Source organism: Oncorhynchus mykiss, chromosome 8 (genome assembly GCF_057628025.1).
Source record: "Oncorhynchus mykiss isolate SJ-2025 chromosome 8, ASM5762802v1, whole genome shotgun sequence".
Lineage (NCBI taxonomy): Eukaryota > Metazoa > Chordata > Actinopteri > Salmoniformes > Salmonidae > Oncorhynchus > Oncorhynchus mykiss.
Window position 1 is genome coordinate 58,678,501 of NC_143029.1, and position 27,944 is coordinate 58,706,444.

Consider the following 27,944-nt stretch of genomic DNA (forward strand, 5'->3'; position numbering starts at 1 on the left):
AGAAGTGACTAAGGGTAACCAAGGACCATCCCCTAAATCAACTATTAATTCACCACATTTTCACAAACAATGACACGTCTAAATTAAAATACTTTCGTCACATTGTATATAATAAATCTTTTTTGATAATGAAATTGGCTCCTCTCACCAGGAATGCACTCTAAATGTTTATCATTAAACTGTGATTTGATTTGAATTTAGGCTACCCGATAAATCGTCAATAATGAATTTACGTTAACCCACGTCATACCCAGTGTTCTAGAATGTAAGTGTTTGGTTAGTCGACATCTATAACTTCTGTTCTTATTCCCGGCGTGACATAAAAAATGAAATAGTTCACGAAGGTTATGCACTGGGCCTTCACTAGTCCTGAATTAACGGGCCGATATAGTCGTCTGTAGCACGGGCGAAAAAACCTTTTCAAAAGAATTCTCAGTACCCCCACATCTTCCCACGGCTATGGAGTGGACACCTTGTTTGCAGTGTTCACAAACTAGGCCTACGTTACACTTGTGAGAAAGAAGTTTTGATTTATTACATAACATTTATGTACTTTTGTTTGGAGCGCTCCATCTGTGCATGAGTCTAGTTTCTCTTGCTGCGTTTACACAGGCAGCCCAATTCTGATATTTTGCCCAATTATTGGCAAAAGAGCTGATCTAATTGGTCATAAGTATATGTATATACGTGGCCTGCGCTCCTCATTTGGGAGTCCAAGCCTAGGGAGGTTACTATGAGTTGTGAGAAAAGTATTGAAAGTGTTCAATTTATTAACTGTGATGTTATTTCTGATATATACAAATGTATCAAAGTAAAGACCGATATGTAAATTGCCTTTTACATTGTAGAACCAGTGTATTGGTTAACAATTTGGTAATGGTATGGTCACGTATGAGGCCAAGTAGGCCTATGGCATATTCACCATTGGATCGCAAAGGCTGCGTTTACACAGGCAGCCAAATTCAGATATTTTCTTTCACTGGTATTTTTTGGTATTTTGACCAATCAGATAAATTCTGAAAAACATCTTGTGAAGAAATCTGATTGGTCATAAAATACCAATTAGTGGAAAAAAATCATCAGAATTGGGCTGCCTGTGTAAACACAAGATCTGCAAATATTTTTTTTTTTTTAAGTAGCACTTCAATCTGCCTTAACTTCTGTTGATTTCCTGCCCTTACAACTGCTATACATGGTCCCCATTTTATTGTTGGAGATATTAATATAAGCCGAAAAATGTAAAATAACATTTGCAGAGAAAGACAACTTATTTTAACAAGGAATGATTTTAATCAAATTTAAATGACAATGTACTAATAGTATTTCTGCAAAGTTTGCAGAAATACATTCCATATACGCCATACAGGCCTACTACTTAAAGTCATTTAAAACAAAACAATTGTCTCGAGCCTGTCAACAAGAGTCGTAAAAACAAGTCCGAAAAAAAGTGCTCAACCAGAGTCACTTCTGTTACAATCCAAATGTGTATTCACATAAAACAAATGGATCTCCTGAATGACAACATTCATAAGACAGCCACTCATGAATAAATTGAGTGTACAGTAGGATGTGTCCTCTTTTACAGCGTCAATCAAACAATAGAAATCAATTAAATAACTGAATAAGAGAAAGAGAAAGCCATGATAAACATTCTCCTTGCACACAATTACAATGATAATAAACCCATTTTGAAATCAAACAATTACATTGATTGAAATGAGATCATGTCGACAAATCCAATTGTTACAAATATTATTTTTTACAGAGTGTCTCAGGGGTGGATTAGATATTTTTTTTTGTATTATTAAATGTTATTTAACGTGCATTTATAACAGAGACTATCGTGGGTTAACCTCCTGTCTCCTGGGGTCAACTGGAAGGTCAGAAGGTCAAAGATGAAAAGTCAGTGATCAACGTGGGCTCAGTGAATGGTAGTAGCCTTAGAGCTGAACATACTCAGGCTAAACGGACTAGAAGGAGAGAGAGAGACAAAGGGAGAGATCATACAGTTGAAGTCGGAAGTTTACATACACCTTAGCCAAATACATTTAAACTCAGTTTTTCACAAGTCCTGACATTTAATCCTAGTAAAAATTCCCTGTCTTAGGTCAGTTAGGATCACCACTTTATTTTAAGAATGTGAAATGTCAGAATAATAGTAGAGAGAATTATTTATTTCAGCTTTTATTTCTTTCATCACATTCCTAGCAGGTCAGACGTTTACATACACTCAATTTGTATTTGGTAGCATTGCCTTTAAATAGTTTAACTTGGGTCAAACGTTTCAGGTAACCTTCCACAAGCTTCCCACAATAAGTTGGGTGCATTTTGGCCCATTCCGCCTGACAGAGCTGGTGTAACTGAATCAGGTTTGTAGGCCTCCTTGCTCGCACATGCTTTTTCAGTTCTGACCACAAATGTTTTATAGGATTGAGATCAGGGCTTTGTGATGGCCACTCCAATATCTTGACTTTGTTATCCTTAAGCCATTTTGCCACAACTTTGGAAGTATGCTGGGGTCATTGTCCATTTGGAAGACCCATTTGCGACCAAGCATTAACTTGATTAACTGATGTCTTGAGATGTTGCTTCAATATATGCACATCATTTTCCATCCCTCATGATGCCATCTATTTTGTGAAGTGCACCAGTCCCTCCTGCAGCAAAGCACCCCCACAACATGATGCTGCCACCCCCATGCTTCATGGTTGGGATGGTGTTCTTCGGCTTGCAAGCCTCCCCCTTTTTCCTCCAAACAAAGCGATGGTCATTATGGCCAAACAGTTCTATTTTTGTTTCATCAGACCAGAGGACATTTCTCCAAAAGGTATGATCATTGTCCCCATATGCAGTTGCAAACTGTAGTCTGGCTTTTTTTATGGCAGTTTTGGAGCAGTGCTTCTTCCTTGCTGAGCGGCCATTCAGGTTATGTTGATATAGGACTCGTTTTACTGTGGATATAGATACTGTTGTACCTGTTGCCTGCAGCATCTTCACAAGGTCCTTTGCTGTTGTTCTGGGATTGATTTGCACTTTTCACACCAAAATACATTCATCTTTAGGAGACAGAACGCGTCTCCTTCCTGAGCGGTATGACGGCTGCATGGTGTTTATACTTACGTACTATTGTTTGTGCAAATGAACGTGGTACCTTCAGGCGTTTGGAAATCGCTCCCAAGAACCAGACTTGTAGAGGTCTACAAAAAAAAATTCTGATATCATGGCTGATTTCTTTAGATTTTCCCATGATGTCAAGCAAAGATGCACTGAGTTTGAAGGTAGGACTTGAAATACAGTGGGGCAAAAAAGTATTTAGTCAGTCACCAATTGTGCAAGTTCTCCCACTTGTTTGTAGGTGACCAAATACTTATTTTCCACCATCATTTGCAAATAAATTCATTAAATATCCTACAATGTGATTTTCAGGATTTTTTTTTCTCATTTTGTCTGTCATAGTTGAAGTGTACCTATGATGAAAGTTACAGGCCTCTCTCATCTTCTTAAGTGGGAGACCTTGCACAATTGGTGGCTGACTAAATACTTTTTTGCCCCACTGTACATCCACAGGTACACCTCCAATTGACTCAAATTAGGTAATTTAGCCTATCAGAAGCTTCTAAAGCCATGACATCATTTTCTGGATTTTTCCAAGCTGATTAAAGGCACAGTCAACTTAGTGTATGTAAACTTATGACCCACTGGAATTGTGATAAAGTTAATTATAAGTGAAATAATCTGTCTGTAAACAATTGTTGGAAAAATGACTTGTGTCATGCACAAAGTAGATGTCCTAATCGACTTGCCAAAACTATAGTCTGTTAAGAAGAAATTAGCGGAGTGGTTGAAAAACTAGTTTTAATGACTCCAACCTAAGTGTATGTAAACTTCCGACTTCAACTGTACATACCTGAACACATGAAGATGGCACAAAAACACACACAGAAACTCACCTCTTAAGGTTACTAGCTGATGATGAGGAGCTTTGCACCAGCCTCTTGGGAGAAGAGGAGGAGGAGAAGGGGACAGGGACCTGAGATAGCCTGGAACACTTGGGAGGGGTGATAGAGGTCTGACTGGTCTTTGTCAAATTCAACCTGGAGAAGGATGGTACAACAAACAATAAGGCTTTATAACCATTTAAAAATACATTCAAAGTATAGCTCTAAAGTTGAACGCAGGGTTATGTCTGTCGATGTACGATGCAAACAACGTCAACGAAGTATTGATGGATGTTTAACCACATTCACTTTCGCACAGCACACACACATACCGTGAAGTGGTGGCAGACCTGGATGAGCGACGGCCTTTCAAATCCCTGAGTTTATCTCCTTGGGTCAGACACTCCCTGTAGTTATTCTGCAGATGACAGAGAGAGGGCGACAAACCAAGACATGCAGTCGCAATCATTTCACATCCTAGCAAAATGCCAGCCCTTAGACAGGGTCAGACCATTTCAGATTATAATGCAGTGAATAAAAACTGACCTGAATCCTTATTGTACCTGACAGACAGTCCTATATGTAACACCACATGTGTCAAATACGGGCTGAGTCTGGCCCGTGACACATTTCTATCTGGCCCGTGAAATGATTTGGGATGTCAATTCATTTTGGCCCGCTTTCATACCGCCTGCTATGCCCTGCACTAGAAGTCACAGCAAGCAATGCCCGAGCCAGCCAGTGTTTAAAAGTGTTGTAAGCCAAATGTCCATGCCGAGTTTCAGTACCGACTGGTCATTGCTGTAACCTACATAAAATGTCATCTTGGTTGTCAAAAGAGTTAAGATAAAGGATTCCCACGAGGGTATAAATTACTACTAAAGGACAATAGGACAAACAAGCGAGTATAAATTAGTAAACTTTACAAAATTACAACCTCATGCGCCCGCAACGGTGAATTCAAAGTTCAATTGCGCTGCTTTTCTGTGTCCCGTTTACGTTGCTTTCGTGTGTCCCATTTACAGCTCGCAGCAGAGGGAAAGTGTACAGACACATGCCACAGTCCTAGCTAAGCTACAAATATGTTGTGGTCTGGCAAATATGTTGTAGCTTGACAATGACTAACCAAAAAAAAAACACCATTGTCAAAGGAATTGAACAATTCCTATATATATTCATTAACCAATTCAATTGAAATCACTGTCTGTTTTTAAGAATTTGTAAGATTCTCATTTGCATAAAACAGACAGAGACCAGTCTATCAAAATTAGCCAATAGCATTCTCGAGAGCGCTGCTCATAGAACCATGTACAACAGTTTACAGTACCTTGCGAAAGTATTCAGCCCCCTTGAACTTTGCGACCTTTTGCCACATTTCAGGCTTCAAACATAAAGATATAAAACTGTATTTTTTTGTGAAGAATCAACAACAAGTGGGACACAATCATGAAGTGGAAGGACATTTATTGGATATTTCAAACTTTTTTAACAAATCAAAAACTGAAAAATTGTGCGTGCAACATTATTCAGCCCCCTTAAGTTAATACTTTGTAGCGCCACCTTTTGCTGCGATTACAGCTGTAAGTCGCTTGGGGTATGTCTCTATCAGTTTTGCACATCGAGAGACTGAATTTTTTTCCCATTCCTCCTTGCAAAACAGCTCGAGCTCAGTGAGGTTGGATGGAGAGCATTTGTGAACAGCAGTTTTCAGTTCTTTCCACAGATTCTCGATTGGATTCAGGTCTGGACTTTGACTTGGCCATTCTAACACTTATGTTTATTTTTGAACCATTCCATTGTAGATTTTGCTTTATGTTTTGGATCATTGTCTTGTTGGAAGACAAATCTCCGTCCCAGTCTCAGGTCTTTTGCAGACTCCATCAGGTTTTCTTCCAGAATGGTCCTGTATTTGGCTCCATCCATCTTCCCATCAATTTTAACCATCTTCCCTGTCCCTGCTGAAGAAAAGCAGGCCCAAACCATGATGCTGCCACCACCATGTTTGACAGTGGGGATGGTGTGTTCAGGGTGATGAGCTGTGTTGCTTTTACGCCAAACATAACGTTTTGCATTGTTGCCAAAAATTTCAATTTTGGTTTCATCTGACCAGAGCACCTTCTTACACATGTTTGGTGTGTCTCCCAGGTGGCTTGTGGCAAACTTTAAACAACACTTTTTATGGATATCTTTAAGAAATGGCTTTCTTCTTGCCACTCTTCCATAAAGGACAGATTTGTGCAATATACGACTGATTGTTGTCCTATGGACAGAGTCTCCCACCTCAGCTGTAGATCTCTGCAGTTCATCCAGAGTGATCATGGGCCTCTTGGCTGCATCTCTGATCAGTCTTCTCCTTGTATGAGCTGAAAGTTTAGAGGGACGGCCAGGTCTTGGTAGATTTGCAGTGGTCTGATACTCCTTCCATTTCAATATTATCGCTTGCACAGTGCTCCTTGGGATGTTTAAAGCTTGGGAAATCTTTTTGTATCCAAATCCGGCTTTAAACTTCTTCACAACAGTATCTCGGACCTGCCTGGTGTGTTGCTTGTTCTTCATGATGCTCTCTGCGCTTTTAACGGACCTCTGAGACTATCACAGTGCAGGTGCATTTATACGGAGACTTGATTACACACAGGTGGATTGTATTTATCATCATTAGTCATTTAGGTCAACATTGGATCATTCAGAGATCCTCACTGAACTTCTGGAGAGAGTTTGCTGCACTGAAAGTAAAGGGGCTGAATAATTTTGCACGCCCAATTTTTCAGTTTTTGATTTGTTAAAAGAGTTTGAAATATCCAATAAATGTCGTTCCACTTCATGATTGTGTCCCACTTGTTGTTGATTCTTCACAAAAAAATACAGTTTTATATCTTTATGTTTGAAGCCTGAAATGTGGCAAAAGGTCGCAAAGTTCAAGGGGGCTGAATACTTTCGCAAGGCACTGTTATTATCACATATGAAGTCATAGGTTATAAAATGTATCTCCTCCTCTCGACCAGGAGGTTCAAAAGTTCATTCCAACTCACTAGCGCACATACCTGACACACTATATCTGGATTAACTCCTGAAGTCTCACCATAGTCTATTACCACTTAGCAGACAGTTCTAGATAAGGAAAACCTGGAGGGGCTCTCGCTGTCTTATTTTATCGCCACAGAGTTATAGCTGAGTCGGTTCAAACATAGGTTAATGACACTCTTTGCTTACTTTAGACACACACACATACATCCCTTCTTCCAAAATGGTTATCATTTCCAATTACCCCTTGTCCATGCCACATAACCTCTTTCTTAGGAACTAACATTATTAATCAGATATTGTAAAACAGGTTAGAGTTTAATTAGTTATAGTTCTATTTAAATGTAAATATTGTTTAGTCATTATTCATAAAATTCCTAACAACCATGCAAAGGAGAAACATGTGGGACTATTACAGCAACATTTGAGAAATAGCCTAGGCTACCTACTCAAATCAAGACATTTTCAGTGCACCATACAGCAATGTTGCATTCTGCCACACCAGTGATCCATGCAGTGCAAGAAATTGAATTTTTTTTAAAGTTTAAATGTTACAACAACCGAGCTATGTTTTTGTTATTCGGCGTTATGAAATACTTTTTGATTAAGGTCACAGGATATAGCCAAATGCACAAGCGTAGCAGCAAAGACTGGACAAATATATCTTCTTTTGTTTCAATATGTTAAAATGCTATATGCAGAATCCTATGTAGATAAGTGGACATTATAAAATGGACATGGGTAGCAGTTGTAGGACTATGCAAAAAAATATTTTTAACAAATATAATAGGCTATGTCTGGCCCGCAAATTCGTTGAGCTTTTTCAATATGCACTGGTTGAGTTTGGCAGCCCTGTGTTGCACAATATATTTCTATCTGAACGTTCTGTGACATTACACCCTTCAGAACAGGACCCAGGACACCCCATTCAAACTGTAAAATCACATTTCAAAAAAACTAAAAAACATACAAACTAACTCTGACCAAACCGGATTTATCTCAGGTAGTCAATCTTTCTATAATATTCGCCGACTATTTAATGTTCTCTATTCTGCCCACTCAACTCTACAGCCAGAAGTTGTCATCTCTTATGCTGAAAAGGCTTTCGACCGGGGGTTGAGTGGGAATATCTATTTGCAGTACTAGAGAGATTTGGGTTTGGTCCTGTCATTCCTTTCCTGGATTAAGATGTTGTACTCGTCCCCAGTGGCTTCTGTTCACACCAACAATGTTACCTCCAGCTACTTCCTCTCCACAGAGGGCCAGGCAGGGTTGCTGTTTTTCCGTATAGGGTAGGGTTGCTTATATCTGTATAAGCCTCTTGCTATCGCCCTGCGGGCGGAGGAGAGGATTAAGGGAATACTAAGGGGCGACATAACTCACAAGGTGTCCATGTAAGCAGAAAATCTTCTTTTATACATCTCTAACCCTATGCCCGCTCTCTTAGACATGCTACAAGGTTTTGGGACATTCTCTGGTTGTCAGCTAAACCTAACAAAAAGTGTGCTCCTCCCCATTAATCCGTTCGCAGAAGGAATTGGGTATGCCAATTTCCCATTTAAGCATCAGGTCTTTATTTATTTGGGGATAAAGGTCACAAGCTCATTTAAGGCTCTGTCTAAACATAACTTCAAAACAATCCTGGAGCGCACTAAGCAGGATTTCATTAGGTACTCGTCTCTTCCCATTTCATTAGCAGGTCGCATTCATTCTGTTAAGATGCCTGTACTACCTAGGTTTTTGTACCTATTCCAAATGATTGCCATTTGTCTGCCAAAGTCGATGTTCAAACAACTGGACAGCTACATTTCCAACTTCATTTGGAATAAGTCAAATCCACGAATGAAAAAGGTATATCTAGAGAGGCCTAAGCCTACAGGCTTTTTTACACTACTACTGGTCAGCAAATATTTCTAAATGTGTTTAATGTGTTTCTACATTTGAAAACAAGGAAGGCCCAACTTGGGCCATCATAGAGTTACAGTCAAGCCTTCCAACGTCCCCGGTATCGCTCCTGTGCTCCCCAATGCCCATGAACCTTGGCATCCATGTTTTAAACCCCATTGTTAAGAACTCCCTTAAAATCTGGTCCCAATTCCAAAGTCACTTTAGCCTTTAACAAGCAAGTGGCTTCTCTTCATTAACATCTAATCATCTCTTCCCAGCGTCACAGATTGACACGGCATTCCAGTTCTGGCATAGGAACGGTCTGCTGGTTTTTTTGTGACCTATTTGTTGATAACACATTCGTCTCATTCGATACTCTGAGGGTTGACCATAATATTCCCAATAGCCACTTTATTAGATATCTGCAAACTCGCAGCTTTGCCAAAAAACATTTCCCTTCATTTCCACTCGAGCCCACTAAGTGTCCAGTCGAGAGGTGCTTAGATCTTAACCCTTATCTGAAGGGCACAATCTCCAGACTATACGACATAATACAGAACATTAATCCACCTTCCTTTGCAAATACAAAATCTGCATGGGAGCTACACGATGACATATGGCAACAGTGTATTGAGTGTATCCACACATCATCATTTTGCATAAGGCGTGGGCTTTTGTCAAATGACAGATTGGGAAAAATACACCCAAATGTTGACCAAAGTGTTTGAGATGCCACCAGAGTCCAGCGACTGTGGGACATATGTTTTGGTCATGCCAATCTTTGACTGGCTTCTGGGACCCATTTGAGAGGCATTCTCACATATGTGTAATACAACTGTTAGCACCAACCCGGTCCCTGCCATTTTTTTGGGGTACTTCCCCTAGACCAGAATGCTACCAAGCATCAGGCAAATGCGAAAGCCGCCCTCCTTTATGCAGTGGGTTAAGGAGGTGATGTCATCTCTGCCTCTGGAGAAGGTTAGGTACACTGTGCATGGGTCCCAACAACAGTTTGACTTAAACTGGTCCCCATTAACACAATACGTGGAAAGTATTTTACTTAGTGTAACTTGCATAGTTTGGTAAGCGGTCATGTCTGTTCTAGTGGCCATTTGTGCTGATAAGAATTTTTATATAACTTTATCCCCATTGTTTTTATTTCTATTACTGTTTGTTTCTGTTTTTCTGTCCTATTTAACTTACTTTTATAGATGCCTTGGTGGGTGGGTGGTTTGTAGGGAGGGAGGGAGGGAGGGAGGGAGGAAGTGGAGGGATGGGAGAATGAGGGGTTGGGGTTGTACTGTTTTTGTTGTTATATCTTAAGTCTATAAATAAAGTTAAAAAGTAAAACACACAAACAGGGATGGGGGGGTAACGGATTAGATGTAATCCGTTACATGTAACAGATTACAAAAAAACAAACTAATATGTTACATTACCAGCAAAAATATAGTAATCAGATTACAGATACTTTTGAAAAACTAGATGATTACTTCTAGGATTACTTTTAAATTCAGAAAGGATGTTCGCATACTTTTTTTTTTACAACTTTTTGTTTTCTCAATGACATTCAAATCAGCATTGAAAAAAGACTCAAGTTTACATTTGTTTCTGCCTGAGCGAGTCTGACCACAAGTCAGAGACCACTATGATGACACACCAAATGCGTTTGATGAATCTTGGGGAAAGAGCAGGAATAGGCTTTTGAAGGCATTTAGTCCAAGCTATATCTTCCAATGGAGTGACTGCTGTTGGCAATCAAAGATTATCCAACTTGAATAAATGCTTGGAGGTAAGGATGACAGCAGTGGTGTAGCCTACGGGCGATTTGGATATCACTTATTATCTAAACTGAACAAAAAATAAACGCAACATGCAAAAATCGGAAAGCTTTTACTGAGTTACAGTTCATATCAGTCAACTGAAATAAATTAATTTACGCCCTAATCTATGGATTTCACATGACTGGGAATGTTTTTATTTATTTGTATTTCACCTTTATAACCAGGTAGGCGAGTTGAGAACAAGTTCTCAATTACAACTGCGACCTGGCCAAGATAAAGTAAAGCAGTTCGACACACACAACAACACAGAGTTACACATGGAGTAAACAAACATACAGTCAATAATACAGTAGAAAAACAAGTCTATATACAATGTGTGCAAATGAGGTGAGATAAGGGAGGTAAGGCAATAAATAGGCCATGGTGGTAAAGTAAATACAATATAGAAATTAAACACTGGAATGGTAGATGTGCAGTAGATGAATGTGCAAAGTAGAAATACTGGGGTTCAAAGGAGCAAGATAAATAAATAAATAAATACAGTAGGGGCTGAGGTAGTTGTTTGGGCTATTTACAGATGGGCTATGTACAGGTGCTATGTACAGGTCCTGCCAATACAGATACAGTATACCTTAAAAAATGGTAGGGGTGTGAATCAGAAAACCAGTCAGTATCTGGTGTCACCACCATTTGCCTCATGCAGCGCAACACATCTCCTTTGCATAGAGTTGATCAGGCTGTTAATTGTGGCCTGTGGAATGTTTTTTGTCCCATGCCTCTTCAATGGCTGTGTGAAGTTGCTGGATATTGGCAGGACCTGGAACACGCTGTGGTACACGTCCAGAGCATCCAAAACATGCTCAATAGCAATGTTCCTTTAAGATGCACACATGCGTGGGCGCTCAGCTCCCCTCGGCCCGCGCTAAGAAACACTCGATTGAACTTCACTCAATTTTCTAGAGTTTTCCTCTTTAGTTAACACTATCAACTTTTTGCTCTACTGTGGCAATATTAGCCACATTCAATGTCACATATCGTAACAAAACAAACAATGAAGACAGTATGCTAAATTAACTTTGCTAGAGATTGTCTTGTAGGTAGAGTGCATTGGAGCAGGATTCTATTGCATTGACAGGCTCGAATCAGGGCTGTACTCTACACAGACCGGTGAGCCATAACCAATCAGAGCTGCAGTAGGCCTATATGTAAATAGCCATTGCCATTTATAGATCTGTGCCATTCACTTTGAACTGGACTATGTTTAGGCTACCGTGTGAGTGGTCGTGACTCAAAGTGGCGGTTCTAGCTAGTATGGCTCCCTGGGCAAACCCCCCCTTCAGCTTTTTTTTAATCTAAAAAGTTATCCTTTTTAGATAAAACTATACTAAATATAATCACGTCACCAAATAACTGATTAAAACACAATTTTTCAAAGGTCTACAGTAGCCTCAGCAGCACTCTGTAGGGTAGCACCATGGTGTAGCCGGAGGACAGCTAGCTTCCGCCCTCCTCTGACTTCAATACAAAACCTAGGAGGCTCATGGTTCTCAAGCCCTTCCATAGGCTTACACAGTAATTATGACAACTTCCGGAGGACGTCCTCCAGCCTATCAGAGCTCTTGCAGCATGAACTGACATGTTGTCCACCCAATCAAATGATCAGAGAATTAATCTAGTACTGAAAGCATAAACTACAGCTAGCTAGCACTGCAGTCTTTAAAATATGGTGAGTATTTGACTCAAAGAGAGGGAAAGACAATAGTTGAACAGTTTTTAACAAATTAATTTCTTCCAAAATGATGTAGAAGCAAGAGAGAAAGATTTATTTTTTTCACTTTCACTTACTTAGCTAGCAAATGCAGCTAGTTTAGCCTACTGAAACAGAGGGATAATATGTGGCTAGCTGACTATGACTATCCAAAACAACACTGGAACTCTTCCAAGTGAAGGTAAGCGTTTGCTATTACAAAAGTATTGCCACCGGGGCCCGCCAGTGAAATGCATGATTGTAGCGGGTTTACTAACACATTCGTTCTATTGGCTATGACGTTACTTTAGCTAATATGGTGACATGGTGTAGGCTGTGTGTAGTTTGGCTTGGAAAGGTATTTTCGCCTGGTCACATACAGCTGATGTGTTGTGCATTGAAGTCCACAAGCGGAGGGAAGAGAAGGAATACAACATGGCTGTTATGAGAGTGAACTCCGTTTACGCATGATCAGGGGTGTGTATTTATTCCGCCGATTCTGTTGAAAAAAACGCTTCTTAAATGGAAGCAAACGGAACAAAATGGGGATAAACATACCAGAATTTGTCCAATAGAAACTTGTCTCTCGACCTGTGTGCACCTATACAGTTGAAGTTGGAAGTTTACATACACTTAGGTTGGAGTCATTAAAACTCGTTTTTCAACCACTCCACAAATGTATTGTTAACAAACTATAGTTTTGGCAAGTTGGTTAGGACATCTACTTGGCGTGTGACACAAGTAATTTTTCCAACAATTGTTTCCAGATAGATTATTTCACTTATAATTCACTTTATCACAATTCCAGTGGGTCAGAAGCTTACATACACTAAGTTGACTGTGCCTTTAAACAGCTTGGAGAATCCCAGAAAATGATGTCATGGCTTTAGAAGCTTCTGATAGGCTAAATTACATAATTTGAGTCAATTGGAGGTGTACTTGTGGATGTATTTCAAGTCCTACCTTCAAATTCAGTGCCTCTTCGCCTGACATTATGGGAAAATCAAAAGAAATCAGCCAAGACCTCAGAAAAAAGATTGTAGACCTCCACAACTCTGGTTCATCCTTTGGAGCAATTTACAAATGCCTGAAGGTACCACGTTCATCTGTACAAACAATAGTATGCAAGGATAAACACCATGGGACCAGACCCGTCATACCGCTCAGGAAGGAGACGAGTTCTGTCTCCGAGAGATGAACGTACTGTACTTTAGTGCGAAAAGTGCAAATCAATCCCAGAACAACAGCAAAGGACCTTGTGAAGATGCTGAAGGAAACAGGTACAAAAGTATCTATATCCACAGTAAAATATCGACATAACCTGAATGGCCGCTCAGCATGGAAGAACCTACTGCTCCAAAACTGCCATAAAAAAAGCCAGACACGGTTTGCAACTGCACATGACCATCGTTATGTTTGGAGGAATAATGGAGAGGCTTGCAAGCCGTAGAACACCATCCCAACCGTAAAGCACGGGGATGGCAGCATCATGTTGTGGGGGTGCTTTGCTGCAGGAGGGAATGGTGTACTTCACAAAATAGATGGCATTATGAGGGAGGAAAATTACGTGGATATATTGAAGCAACACCTCATGACATCAGTCAGGAAGTTAATGCTTGGTCGCAAATGGGTCTTCCAAATGGACAATGACCCCAAGCATACTTCCAAATTTGTGGCAAAATGGCTTAAGGACAACAAAGTCAAGGTATTGGAGTGGCCATCACAAAGCCCTGACCTCAACCCTATAGAAAAGTTGTGGGCAGAACTGAAAAAGGATGTGCGAGCAAGGAGGCCTACAAACCTGACTCAGTTACACCAACTCTGTCAAAAGGAATGGGCCAAAATGCACCCAATTTATTGTGGGAAGCTTGTGGAAGGCTAACTGAAACGTTTGACCCAAGTTAAACAATTTAAAGGCAATGCTACCATACTAATTGAGTGTATGTAAACTTCTGACCCACTGGGAATGTGATGAAAGAAATAAAAGCTGAAATAAATCACTCTACTATTATTCTGATATTTCACATTCTTAAAATAAAGTGGTGATCCTAACTGACCGAAGACAGTGAATTTCTACTAGGACTAAATGTCAGGAATTGTGAAAATCTGAGTTTAAATGTATTTGGCTAAGGTGTATGTAAACTTTCGACTTCAACTGTACGTTGTAAACTTTCATTCATAGGCTAGGTTAGCAACCTCATGATAGGTATAGGGAAAATGTATCATGTAGTAGCCTAAACCTATTGCTGTTACATTGAACTGGGTGAATGGAATATGAAGTCATCTGTCACACCCTGATCTGTTTCACCTGTCTTTGTGATCGTCTCCACCCCCCTCTCGGTGTCGCACATCTTCCCCTGTGTATTTATACCTGTGTTCTCTGTTGGTCTGTTGCCAGTTTGTCTTGTTTGTTCGAGTCAACCAGCGTTTTGTGTTTCACCTGCTTTTTCTAGTCTCTCTTTTCTTGCCCTCCCAGTTTTGACCCTCGCCTGCCTGACCACTCTGCCTGCCCAACCCACAGCCTGCCTGCCAACCTGTACCGCTGCCCCCCTCTGGATTACCGACCTCTGCCTTACCCAGACCCTGAGCCAGCCTGCGGTCTGGTACCGTTGCCTGACCTCTGGTTTTATGACCCCTGCCTGCCTTGACCTGTCTATTGCCTGCACCTGTTGGAAGATTAAACTATTGTTTATTCGATGTGGTCTGCATCTCGGTCTTCCCTTCATACCTAATATCATCCAATAACTTCAGACATTGTGTTGTTGTGTGACAAAACTGTACATTTTCAAGTGGCCAATAATTGTCCCCTGCACAAGGTGGACATGTGTAATGATCATGCTGTTTAATCAGCTTCTTGATATGCCCCACCTGCCAGGTGGATGGAATCACACTGCTACTCTCTCATTTAGCTATTTGTGCTTTACGGTGTTGTGAATGTGAATGGCTGTTCACAAATGTATATGTGTATTTTAACACAATAGTTGAATTGAAGAATTGTAAGCTGCTTATTAATCATTGTTTTTGTGACCAGGGGTGTATTCATCAAGAAATCTGTTACCGTTTAAGAACCAAACTGAAGCAAACATAGTAAAATAAGAGTTCCTATCAGAAAATTCAGGTAGGTCCCTTCCCATTTTGTTCCGTTTTGTAACAGAATCGGCATAATTAATATGACCCAGTGGACAGCCAGTAAACTCCCCTGTGGTACTATGCTCCGTACTGTCAAAAACTAGTTTAATAAGACCATGAGTGGGGATTTCATTGCTCATTTGAAAGCTGATAAATTTTTTTTTTAAATACATAGGCCTAACGGACAAATGCTCAAACTCACACACTTTTGATAGACTAATTATAGGCAAATTATCAAGATATCAGTGTCACCAACAAAAATGTAAACAATAGGCCTCTATAGCAAATTTGTCACATGCAAAAAGAAAGCAATGTGTCAGAAGCAGCCTATATAACCAACCCATTAAGTAAAATCCAACATCCATTTATGACCAGCTATGTAAACTCTAACAATGATTTATCCTGCAATGGATGCTGTTCAATTGGTAATATTGACTTATGTCTTCTTCTAATGCCTCTTAAGCAGGTTGACATTTTTGGGATGAGTCTTGTCCTTGAGGCAGAACTGAGATATTTCCACTAGATGGGCCAGCTGCAGAACACAAATTGTCTATATTGTAAAAATGTATGAAAACAAAAAATACAATTTGGTCTTAATTTAAGGTTAGGGTTAGGCACTAGGGGTTAGCAGTGTGGTTAAGGTTAGGTTTAAAATCGGATTGTATAACTTTGTGGCTGCTGTATGCCACCTAGTGACCACTCTGCAGAGCTGCCTCCAGGACAAGATGCATAACGAAAATGCTCTTAAAGGGAAAGTAATCAAATCACGTTACTGAGTTTGGGATATCCCAAAATTACATTACTGATTACAATTTTGGACAGGTAACTAATGGATCACATTTAGAAAGTAACCTACCCAACTCTACAAAGAACCATTGCCAAAGTCACTAACCTCATCCAGGCTGAAGGACTTATAAAGAACGGTGTTGATTGACAGGTCGTCCATGCTGGAGACGAGGCAAGTCACTTCCTGGTCCAGCTTTGGCCGCTGGCGACGCTGCTGCTGCTTCTGTTTGGTGCGATGCATGTCACCCTGCACCCACATACTGTGCTGCTTACTAAAGAGAGCGATAAGGAGTCAGGAGGAGAAAAATACTAAACTGTACCAAACTTCCACAGATATAAGAGGCAGATTATAAACTAAAATTGATTCAATTGTTTTCCTCCTCAATCTACACACAATACCCCATAATGACAAAGCGAAAATAGGTTTTTAGAAATACCTTATTTACATAAGTATTCAGAACCTTTGCTATGCGACTCGAGCTCAGGTGCATCCTGTTTCCATTGATCGTCCTTGACATGTTTCTACAACCTGATTGGAGTCCACCTGTGGTAAATTCAATTGATTGGACATTTGGAAAGGCACACTCCTGCCTATATAAGGTCCCACAGTTGACAGTGCATGTCAGAGCAAAAACCAAGCCATGAAGTTGAAGGAATTGTCCATAGAGCGCTGAGACAGGATTGTGTCGAGGCACATATCTGTGGAAGGGTACCAAAAAATGTCTACAGCATTGAAGGTCCCCATCAGCATTGAAGGTCTCTATCATTCTTAAATAGAAGAAGTTTGGAACCACCAAGACTCTTGTTAGAGCTGGCCGCCTGGCCAAACTGAGCAATCGGGGGAGAAGGGCCTTGGTCAGGGAGGTGACCAAGAACCAGATGGTCACTGTGACAGAGTTCCAGAGTTCCTCTGTGGGGATGGGAGAACCCTCCAGAAGGACAACCATCTCTGCAGCACTCCACCAATCAGGCATTTATGGTAAAGTGGCCAGACGGAAGCCACTCCTCAGTAAAAGGCACATCACAGCCCGCTTGAGTTTGGCAAAAGGCACCTAAAAGACTCTCAGACCATGAGAAACAAGATTCTCTGGTCTGTTGAAACCAAGATTAAACTATTTTGCCTGAATGCCAAGTGTCACATCTGGAGGAAACCTGGCACAATCCCTACGGTGAAGCATGGTGGTGGCAGCATTATGCTGTGGGAATGTTTTTCGGCGGCAGGGACTGGGAGGCTAGTCAGGATCGAGTGAAAGATGAACGTAGCAAAGCACAGAGAGATCCTTGATTGAAAACCTTCCCCAGAGTGCTCAGGACCTCAGACTGTGGCGAAGGATCACCTTCCAACACGACAACGACCCTAAGCACAAAGCCAAGACTCTGCAGGAGTGGCTACGGGACACGTCTCTGAATGTCCTGGAGTGGCCCAGACTTAAACCCGATCGAACATCTCTGGAGACCTGAAAATAACTGTGCAGCGAAGCTCCCCATCCAACCTGACAGAGCTTGAGAGGATCTGGAGAAGAATGGGAGAAACTCCCCAAATACAGGTGTGCCAAGCTTGTAGCGTCATACCCAAGAAGACTCAAGGCTGTAATTGCTGTCAAAGGTGCTTCAACAAAGTACTGAGTAACTGGGTCTGAATACTTTTGTAAATGTGTCCATTTTTGTCAATTTTTGCTTTGTCATTATGGGATATTGTGTGTAGATTGATGAGAGAGAAAAAAACAATAGAATCCATTTTAGAATAAGGCTGTAACATAACATTTAGAAAAAGTCAAGGGGTCAGAATACTTTCTGAATGCACTGTATCTTTCACTGGGTCTTAGTGTGACATATTGGGGTTTATTCCTTACTCTTCTAGAAAGTCCTGCTGAGGTCCGATGATGGATCCAGGCCTGCAGATCCTGATCCAGGCGATGGCGTCAGCCGCTGTGAAACGATAGTGCTTCATCAGGTAACAACCTATCAGAGTCCCCGTACGACCCAGACCCGCTGTGAATGGACAGAGGGGAAGAGTGGGCAGAAAAGTGTGAGAGTGAAGAGAAAAGACAGTTCTTTATGAGTGTCACACACCTGTCTTTGTGCTTGATTTCACCACCCTCCAGGTGTTGGCCATCTTACCCATTATCCCCAGTGTACTTATACCGGTGTTCTCCGTTTGTCTGTTGCCAGTTTGTTTTGTTTCGTCAAGCCTACCAGCATTTTGTCCCGTGCTCCTGCCGGTTTCTAGTTCCGGTTTTGACCATTCTTCCTGCCCTGACCCTGAGCATGCCTGTCTTTCTGTACCTTGCCATACCACTCTGGATTACTGACCTCTGCCTGCCCTGAGCCTGCCTTCCGTTCTGTACCTTTCGTACTCTGCACTGGAGTATTGACCTCTGCATGCCCTTGAGCTGTCGTTTGCCTGCCCTCCCTGTTTTTGTAATAAACTTTTGTTACTTCGAAACAGTCTGCACCTGGGTTTTCTCCTGAGCCTTGACATAGAGAGTAATGGCGAGAGAGGAGTAAGCCTACTGTTGAAATGTCAGCCTATTGCTGCCCTCTAATGATGAGTCTCTGTGTCACTGCATGCTAGAGTCCAACACTGAATAATGATCTTATTTACTACTGAACAGACAGCAGAGCTAAGTATGAGGTCCATGCTAGTTTTATGAACTCATTAATACACACACAAAGCCTCTCACCTTTGCAGTGGACAGCCACAGCGCCCTCAGTGCTCTCACACACGTGGAGGAAGCGTCGTGTGATGAGGTCACTGGGCGTGGTTCCATCCACGAAGAACAGGTCGTGGTGCTCGAAGCCGCCGTCAGTGAACCGCCGTCCGTCATAGATCTTCCTGTTGAGCCGCACCACGGCGGTTACATGATGCTCCTGGAAATATGGGAAGTAGGCCTCTGGAGCATGGAGAGGGTATCCTGTGAGGGAGGGGGGGGACAGGGTTGGGGTCAGTGCCATTATAGTGGAGGTTGATGAAGGACAGTCATTTGGGGCGGCAGGTAACCTAGTGGAGAGTGTTGGACTAGTAACCGAAAGGTCGCAAGATCAAATCCCCAAGCTGACAAGGTAAACAAATCTGTCATTCTGCCCCTGAACAAGGCAGTTAACCCACTGTTCCAAGGCCGTCATTGAAAATAAGAATTTGTTCTTAACTGACTTGCCTAGTTAAATAAATGTAGGTATTCTGTACTATCAACTGCCATTCCATTTACTGTGACATGACAAGCGCTATAATTGTCTCTTAAAACCATGAACTATGAAAAACATGTATAGGCAGCAAGGGAAAAGTCACCATTCTCTATCTTGCTTCTTGGGTGAGGTCCACTAAAGGCCAAAATCTTCCCAGGAATAATCCAGTTCATGTCTCCATTCTCTACTCGCTCGTAATGCTCATACTCTTCCACATCAAACGTCTCAAAGTTGAAGAATCCACATTGCAGGGCCTAAGGATGTAAAAAAAAAAAAGCACACAGGGTGGTATTGAATCAAACCTGACATTAATTGTTGTTCACAAGAAGACCAGTACTTAGGAGCCACTTACATACACTGTAGAGTCATTACTATAGACATATCCTTGCAGTCACAAGGACCTGTGTCAACGTGGGGCCAGGAGAAATTGCGGCTCTTCCTCATCTTCTCTTTTTCTCTTATTAATTACGCACTCCATTGCACAACCCTTCTGGTCTTCACATCTCGCTGGCACTTGATTGGTTAACCAATCCATTAACTGGATATAGAGTCCACACACCAGGTTGCGTGGGAAGAATTGAGTCCCTGACTAAAAGGGTGAGCACCAACACATAGAGCAGGGTCGCATCCAGGCGAGCAACATTTTGAAATGCTCAGATAGAAATGTTTTGCAGAGAACTAAGGTGAGTCCATATTCTACATAGTTGAGAATCATGTCTAATCTAAATTCTATATTTCTATCTGAACGGAACATTCTGGAGTGAACCCATGATGTAACCCTTCCTCCATGTTGATACATGCTAACCATGTTTCTCCCCCTGTGAGCATAATTGGACTAAAAGATTAACAATGCGACCAAGACAGAGAGAGGGAGGGAGAGAGGGGGGGATATTGAGAAAGAAAATGGATTCGTTGAGGCTATTTAACCTGTCTATGGGTCCTTTCAAACTCATAAAAAGGCTGGGTAATATGTTATAACATGTTTAAATGCTACACCATTGTAAATGCCATATATGTTAATACACGATGGAATACTCATTTATTAAGAGTATGTGCTACTTAGAAAAAGTTTATCAATACTTATTACTGACAGTTATAACTAATATCAAGCATTGGAAGACACCAAATACCCAGGACAAGAGGGACAGAGTCTAATAATATCTCCTTGTTTATAGTAAATAGAAACCCAAGGCTCAACTGAAAATAAACAATGCATTTTTACCTTGCGTATTCCTTGTAAACAGTCTAGGATGGTCAAATTGTACGTGCAGTCTCCGAGAGCAGCGTCCCTAAAAGAGAAGAACAAATGGTGAGTTCATTTCACATTTAGAGACTATTGTTGGCTGTGCATCACAGTGTGTTGAAATGGCCTAACATGCTTGCTGGAAAAGCACTATTTCCAACCATCCTGTTGAACATGAAATGGTCGTCACTTCAACAGCTAACCTCATTATAAGCGTTTCCAATGATATTTACTCAACATACACCCAAACGGTGACAGTGTCATTTGGTATGGTGTCGTATCATCCTGTGATGTCAGGATGATGGGGTTACAATGTGGCATTGAGTCATCAGGAATCTAGAAAGTTCTGCAGGAATTTTGCATCATTCCTCCACATTCTCATTTCAGTCAGTGGCACAGCCCGGCTAAATTGTGATTTGCGGCATATCGGAGTCTAATGCGAGCACATGGATACCAGTTATAGAAAATAAACAACAAATATTCCCCTTTGTTCAGCGGTACGCTATTTTAACATTATCGGTGACAAACATTAGGCAGTTAGGCATATCGGCATGAAGCTTGGCAGTATTTGTATATGAACCATTCATGCAGGGTGTTATGTACGCAGCATTAGCCTACCAACCTCTAAATTTAAGATTGGGCGCTAGAGTAACTGAATAGTTAGCTGGAGAGGTGTTTTGTTTGTTTACCTGAAAGGCAGATATGCAGTATTGTTTCCTGAGATGAGGCTCCTGTAGGCCTCCTCTGGGCTTCTCTTCAAATAGATCACCTGAAACAGACGTGTGCATGCGTGCGTATGCATTAGAGACAATAAGAGACTACGAGAATAACATAATAAAGACAAGAAGATGAACACTCACAGAATAGGCACCAATAAGTACTGCAGCATTGGCCCTCTTCCTCTGGTCATAGCTGGTGTAGTGAATCACCCTCTTTCTGGAATGAGTGAAGGACTGAAAGAAACCAGACTATCAACATTTCAAATCATGAGGTGTTTGTTAAAACGGCTTCTACGTTTGGTTTTATACGAAAGATTGTGTTGGAAATTACATTGTGATTACACAGTAATAGGAGCAACTTCGTGGAAAGGGTTATCAAAGGGGTAAAGTAAAGTGCATATTGAGGAAACCCCCTTGGAGTAATGGTAATACGAAATGTGTCTTACCTTGAGCTTCTTGTTCAGTTTACAGCAGTACCTGTACAGCATGCCCAGATTCAGGGGTCCAAAGTCAGCATAGAAGCTGAGACACAAGCCCGAGAGACAAATGTAAATAATGTAAGTAATAGTATAACTATTACTCTTCAGTGGAGAAAGGTAATATTACGTAGGCCTGAATACTGTAAATTAACTACTACAGAATAAGGTACATGTAATACAATTTTTTTTATTTAGAAATCAGTTTGTAAAATCCAATTTTACACATGGTAACTGGTTGCCATTAGGCCTAGACCTACTTATTATTGGTTAGCCTAAATCCAGAGGCAACACGTGTTTTATCTATGTGCGCTACAGTGTCCTGAGTGACTCCCGAGTGGCGCAGCGGTCTATAAGGCACTGCATCTCAGTGCTTAGAAGCATCACTACAGACCCTGGTTCGATTCCAGGCTATATCAAAACTGGCCGTGATTGGGAGTCCGAAAGGGCGGTGCACAATTGGCCCAGCGTAGTCCGGGTTAGGGTTTGGCCAGGGTAAGAATGTCTTAACTGACTTTCATAGTGAAATAAATGTTAAATATTTTTTTTAAATAATAAAACAGTTGGGTCTGACATTTTTGACACACTTGATAAAGGTGAGCAAAGATTACTGTATAAAATAAATTATTTAAATGCTAAACGATATTATACACTCACATTTTTGGGGTACCAAAAAATGCCTGCAGCACTGAAGGTCCCCAAGAACACTGTGGCCTCATTCATTTTTAAATGGAAGTAGTTAGAAACCACCAAGACTTGTCCTAGAGCTAGCCGCCTCAGCAATCGGGAGAGAAGGGCCATGATCAGGGAGCTGACCAAGAACCCGATGGTCACTCTGACAGAGCTCCAGAGTTAATCTGTGAAGATGGGAGAACCTTCCAGAAGGACAAAAATCTCTGCAGCATAACACCAAATCAGGCCTTTATGGTAAGAGTGGCCAGACGGAAACCACTCCTCAGTAAAAGGCACATGACACCCCGCTTGGAGTTTGCCAAATTAAAAGACTCTGACCATGGGAAACAAGATTCTCTGGTCTTGAGAAACCAAGATTGAACTCTTTGGCCTGAATGCCAAGCATCACGTCTGAGAGCGCTCTGGACCTCAGACTGAGGCAAAGGGTCACCTTCCAACACGACCATGACCCTAAGCACACAGCCAAGACAACGCAAGAGTGGCTTCAGGACAAGTCTCAATGTCCTTGAGTGGCCCAGCCAGAGCCCGGACTTGAACCCAATCAAACATCTCTGGAGAGAGCTGAAAATAGCGGTGCAGCGACGCTCCCCATCCAACCTGACAGAGCTTGAGAGGATCTGCAGAGAAGAATGGTCGAAACTCCCAAAATACAGGTGAGAAGATTCGAGTTTGTAATCACTGACAAAGGTGCTTCAACAAAGTCCGGAGTAAAGGGTCTGAATACAAGTTGTGATACTAGTTTTTCCATTTTTAATACATTTGCTAACATTTCAAAAAAAAATGTTTTGCTTTGTCGTTATGGGGTATTGTGTGTAGATTGATGAGGAACATGTTTTATTTAATCAATTTTAGAATAAGGCTGTAACGTAACAAAATGTAGAAAAAGTGAAGGGGTCTGAATACTTTCTGAATGCACCGTAAACCCCTGGAGTTTGCTAAACGGCATAGGATTGGTACCGGTGCTTTGGTCAGATTACATGAAAATAGTGTTCATTGGCCACACAACACAACTTGTTAAGGTCAACGGCATCATGAAATTTATCCAGTACATCTGTCTCTAGACATGAAACCCATTGAAAACCTGTGGTTTGATTTGAAGAGGGTAGTCCATACAACAGGCCTACTTACTTCTCATAGAGAAATTCATCATCTGTGCTGAAGTAGTGAGAGTTTGCTGTAGTTTTCGGTTTGGTTCTAAGGGTTGCAAAATACAACCGGTCTGTAAGAGAATGAAGACCATGTAAAACAAGGGCAAAGAGATAACAACAATAAGAATAATCATATTTATTTTCCCACGCTCAGTGACCCACATTGGTGGTTCTTAAACCCTTTCCATTTCCCGAGGCTTAGCCTTCTTTGTTTCTTCCAAAACATCAAACATTCATTAACACCGGAAATATAAAGTTAATCTTGTGAGTCCATGTAGGCCTATGTTTTGGCTGATGCAATCAAATTTCCGTTCTGGGATATTAATAAAGTACTAAAGTCACTAGAAACTGAACAAACAATGCTCATAGAAACAACACAACTACACGAATGAAAAGCATTGATTCCACATACAAATTAGTTAAACAGCTGTTAAGTCACGTTCTAAACGTTGGTGGGCGAAAGCAATCTAATGATGTGCCTGACCAACAAGTCCATGAACTCTCGCGCAATAAGTGGATGTTATTCAAGCCAAGTTGCGCAACTACTTTTATTTTGTTACCTTTGATGAACTCGGACGCTCCAAGTAGTACATATTCATCTGCCATTTCATTCGTCGTTGTTAAAATCTCAAAATTATATAGGGTCCTTCAACAGATGAATTGGAGATGGAGGGCGCAAATTGTTGGTGCAAAAATAAGTTATTTATACGCGCCCCCTTTTCAACTAAACTACAACACACAATACGAAATATTCCTCTTGATTATCTTATATTGACGAACTAGTGAAGAGTCAATAAAACATATGTTTCTTAACCTCAACACAGGGCACGTCGCTATGGTTTAGTTGAGTCCGGCCAATCAGCATTTAATAGGAGGCGGCTCTGACCTAAGAAGTAAATCCCCTGTCAAGTGTCTGGGCTGCGCAGTGATGGTTACTCATCTAGCCTAGCCAAGTACAATAAGTGTCACGTCTTTTACGCATAAGGATTCAAGAATGTTCTTTGTGGATTTGTGTGTCATATTTCAGTTGTTATTTTACATTCTTAAGTTTACTTTTCCACTTTAAGTCTTATAATAGTCATTTTACAATCTTTTTTTCCGTCAGTTTTCGTTTTGATATGTCTGAATTAAAAGTACATAGACCTAACTGTAGGTCTGTAAAAACTGTAAAACAGTCACTTTTATAGTGTGGTTAACATTTAAGTGATGTAAGGTGCAAGCGATGTGATGTGTGTGCTTGGCATTGGTGGCATGTGATGCAGTCCTTTAACCAACTATATCTTCCCACCTGACTACCATTATGCCTTGCTACTTCTCCATAGCAGGACGTGCCACTGAAGTGTTTAACACCCCCGACTTTAATTGGGGCCAAGCTTCCTGCCATCCAGTACCTCTATACCAGGCGGTGTCAGTGGAAGGTCTTAAAAAATTGTCAAAGACTACAGCTGTTCTCTCTGCTACCGTACAGCAAGCGATACCCGGAGCGCCAAGTCTAGGTCCAAGAGGCTTCTAAACAGCTTCTACCCCCAAGCCATAAGACTCCTGAACATCTAGTCAAATGGCTACCCAGACTATTTGCAGTGAGCATTTCACTGTAAGGTCTACTACACCTGTTGTATTCGGCGCATGTGACTAATACAATTTGATTTGATTTGAATAGCTGACAGGCAGTGGAGAGGCCGGGTGCGTCACTGCACATAAAATAACAGTCAAGACATGAGACACGCAGCTCAAAAAGCTCTGCTATTGATCTTGTTTCGGCCATACAAATTGAATTTACTGTAGAACGGATTCGCCTCTTCACATATCTCAAAATATTTAATTCATATGAATAAATTATTTTTGAAAGATTATTATTCATTAAGTGAATGATGTTCTTCACCATTGTAGTCGGTTAAGTCTCGGTGAATCGAGTCATGCCCATCAAAATAGTCATTTGTGAATCGCAAACAGTAAAAGGACACCATTTAGCTGTAACCTTCCTTTCGAATTGTGTCGTTGCAGAACATTTCGTAGATACACTACTTTAAGTTGATTTGCACATTGAATTTATGGGAAATATCAGCTCAATAGATGCTAGTAGTCAGCCTGAAGTAAACACTTCTAAAAAAGGTAAGATATAAAGCATATCGGCTCTATAAAAAGTTTTTCCCCAAAAACCTTCCCAATTAAATGTTGACTGCAAAGTAGGCCTACCTGGCAGAATGATATCATGATGATTTGTATCAAATTTGTATTGCATACTCTGCCATCACATGTGCAGTACAGAAACACAGCTAGCCTAACACAAATGTACTGTGACTAAAACTGCACAGGGTGTTTGCCTTTCACACCAGTGAGCCGGTTGCACTTCCTTGTCCTGCGGTTTACTACATTGGTGTCAGAAGTGGGAATACCAAAAGGCTAAAATCTCTTGGTGAGGTCGCTAGGGGTTGTACAAAGGTTGTTTAGTATTATTACAAGTAGTACAACTTTTACTTTATTTCTTATTATGATTATTTTTTCCCCACTGGCTCACCTCACTTTTAATTTTTTTTTGTAACTGTTACAGTTTATTAAATTTGTATGACCTTGGGGACATTACAATTACTCTACCTAGACTAGCCTACAACGCCACAATGCAATGAATATTGCATTATTGTTTTCAAGTGAGTACAATTCTATTCTAGATGTAAACTGCAGTGCAAATATAATTTAAATAATGGTGCAAAAGCCCTGTTATTTGAATATCTCATTCCATTTGGATCAGTTGTGGGTCGACTCTCGACAGATTGTAAGGTCTAGAAAGGTACAGTACAGGACAGTCTGGCTGTATTTGTACTTCTGATACTGATGCGCTGTCTGTTCCCGATCCTTATTCTCCCAAGTCGTCCTAGGCCTATGTTCTCATCAGGCCCAGTTATTCAGGACAGCTTAAGCTTACAAAGCTTAAGCTTACTACAAGCTCAATGCAGACGCAAAATCTGGAGTGTTGCAATGTCATTATTCGTCACAAAAGGGATCACACCTTGAGATCTCCTTGTAATAAGCTCCGGCATTCAACATTCTTTTTTACTTCCTGAAAATTGAGACACGCTTATCATTCCTTCCGCAGCCATGGAGGCATTGTCGTGGCTTGGTTCCTTGATCTGATCTATAGCAGTGGAGATCGGTGCCGTTTAAGATGAGGGAGGATGATATATTTTTTTAATGAGCATGGCCTTATTTCTATTACAGCATATTAGATGACTGTCATTCATATTCCGATCACCCAGCTCAATGTAACATCGACAGTGTAGCGACCCGCACAGACAGCTGTGTGTTATGAGTCATGCTGTTCGTTAGTTGTATTGTACTTAGCAATACCCAGTGTTAGCAGGTTGACTGGCATGTCGGACCACGGGAATGCCTGCAATGTTCTGGTGCCGGCCATCCTTGTGGTTGGTGGAGTGGCAGGGGGTAGCCCCGGGTGTTGGAAGGGGGGTGGAGCACCGCAAGTTTAAGACCATGCTTAGCTATTGTTCTCCCACTTTTACGGCTGGTAAAGAGATGGGTCACCGTTGTTTGAGACTGTTTTCCTTGGTTTATTTGGCGTGGGCTATGGCCAAACCTGTGTTGAGTTTGGTTAATAAACCGGGAATTCGTAAACGCAATCCTCTGGACATTTGTCAATTTCTGATCTAGTCAGGTCATTACATTGGTGTCAGAAGTAAAAACGTAGAAAAAAGTTAGCCAGCTAGCTTGCTGACTACCATGGCTAGCAAACGTTACGTGAGAACAGGGGTTGAAAATGTTTCAAGGGAATCCGAAAGTGAAGGAGGCAGGAGACGATTATGGCTAAGGAGGTGCGTGTGCATGGACATCGGAGGATCTGGCCGAGGGGATCTCCAGGGCATCAGAGCACAGAAGCCGCTTGAGGGTGACTGTTAGAAGGATGGCGGCTGAAGCGGGCATGGGTGCTTCTGCAACTGTGCTTCGCACGGATTCTGGGCGGCGGACCGAAGGGGTGAGGTCGACGACAGACAGGGGAGCAAGACGAGTGCAGATGGAGCCTGTTGTGGTGGGCCGGACTTTTGTCATGTCCCTATCACTGTGGAGTGGGTGCCCTACTCTGCCCTGGAGGACACTGAGTCCACAGTAATCCTTGTGAGGCCGGATATTGTGCCAGTTTGAACCCACAACTCTGCAGCTCGGCACAGTTACAGGTG

At 41.4% G+C, this 27,944-nt stretch overlaps 1 protein-coding gene across 2 annotated transcripts; it reads right to left on the reverse strand.

Moving 5' to 3' along the window:
* Positions 1-1,267: 1,267 nt before the first annotated feature.
* On the reverse strand, positions 1,268-24,687 carry LOC110530205 (dual specificity protein phosphatase CDC14AB). Of its 2 annotated transcripts, XM_090182104.1 has the most exons (14): positions 24,318-24,644; positions 23,738-23,828; positions 21,887-21,962; positions 21,582-21,674; positions 21,411-21,490; positions 20,701-20,767; positions 19,582-19,732; positions 18,977-19,207; positions 18,146-18,284; positions 16,399-16,564; positions 4,271-4,356; positions 3,951-4,094; positions 3,125-3,197; positions 1,268-1,970 (listed from the first exon to the last, which is right to left on the reverse strand). In XM_090182104.1, the coding sequence occupies exons 1-14, from the start codon at positions 24,361-24,363 to the stop codon at positions 1,962-1,964; spliced, it is 1,452 nt and encodes a 483-aa protein (XP_090038230.1). In that variant the 5' UTR covers positions 24,364-24,644; the 3' UTR covers positions 1,268-1,961. The 2 variants fall into 2 exon arrangements, with proteins under 2 accessions (XP_090038230.1, XP_021468757.1); XM_021613082.3 differs by lacking the exon at positions 3,125-3,197 and having other exon boundaries at positions 24,318-24,687.
* Between the last annotated feature and the right edge of the window lie 3,257 nt (positions 24,688-27,944).

Coding starts and splice junctions, on each gene's coding strand:
- LOC110530205 (XM_090182104.1), bottom strand. CDS start 24,363: ATGGCAGATGAATATGTACTACTTGGAGCGTCCGAGTTCATCAAAG. Junction 21,491..21,581: donor TACTTATTGGTGCCTATTCT/GTGAGTGTTCAT, acceptor CGTCTGTTTCAG/GTGATCTATTTGAAGAGAAG. Junction 20,768..21,410: donor ACTGCATATCTGCCTTTCAG/GTAAACAAACAA, acceptor CTTCTCTTTTAG/GGACGCTGCTCTCGGAGACT.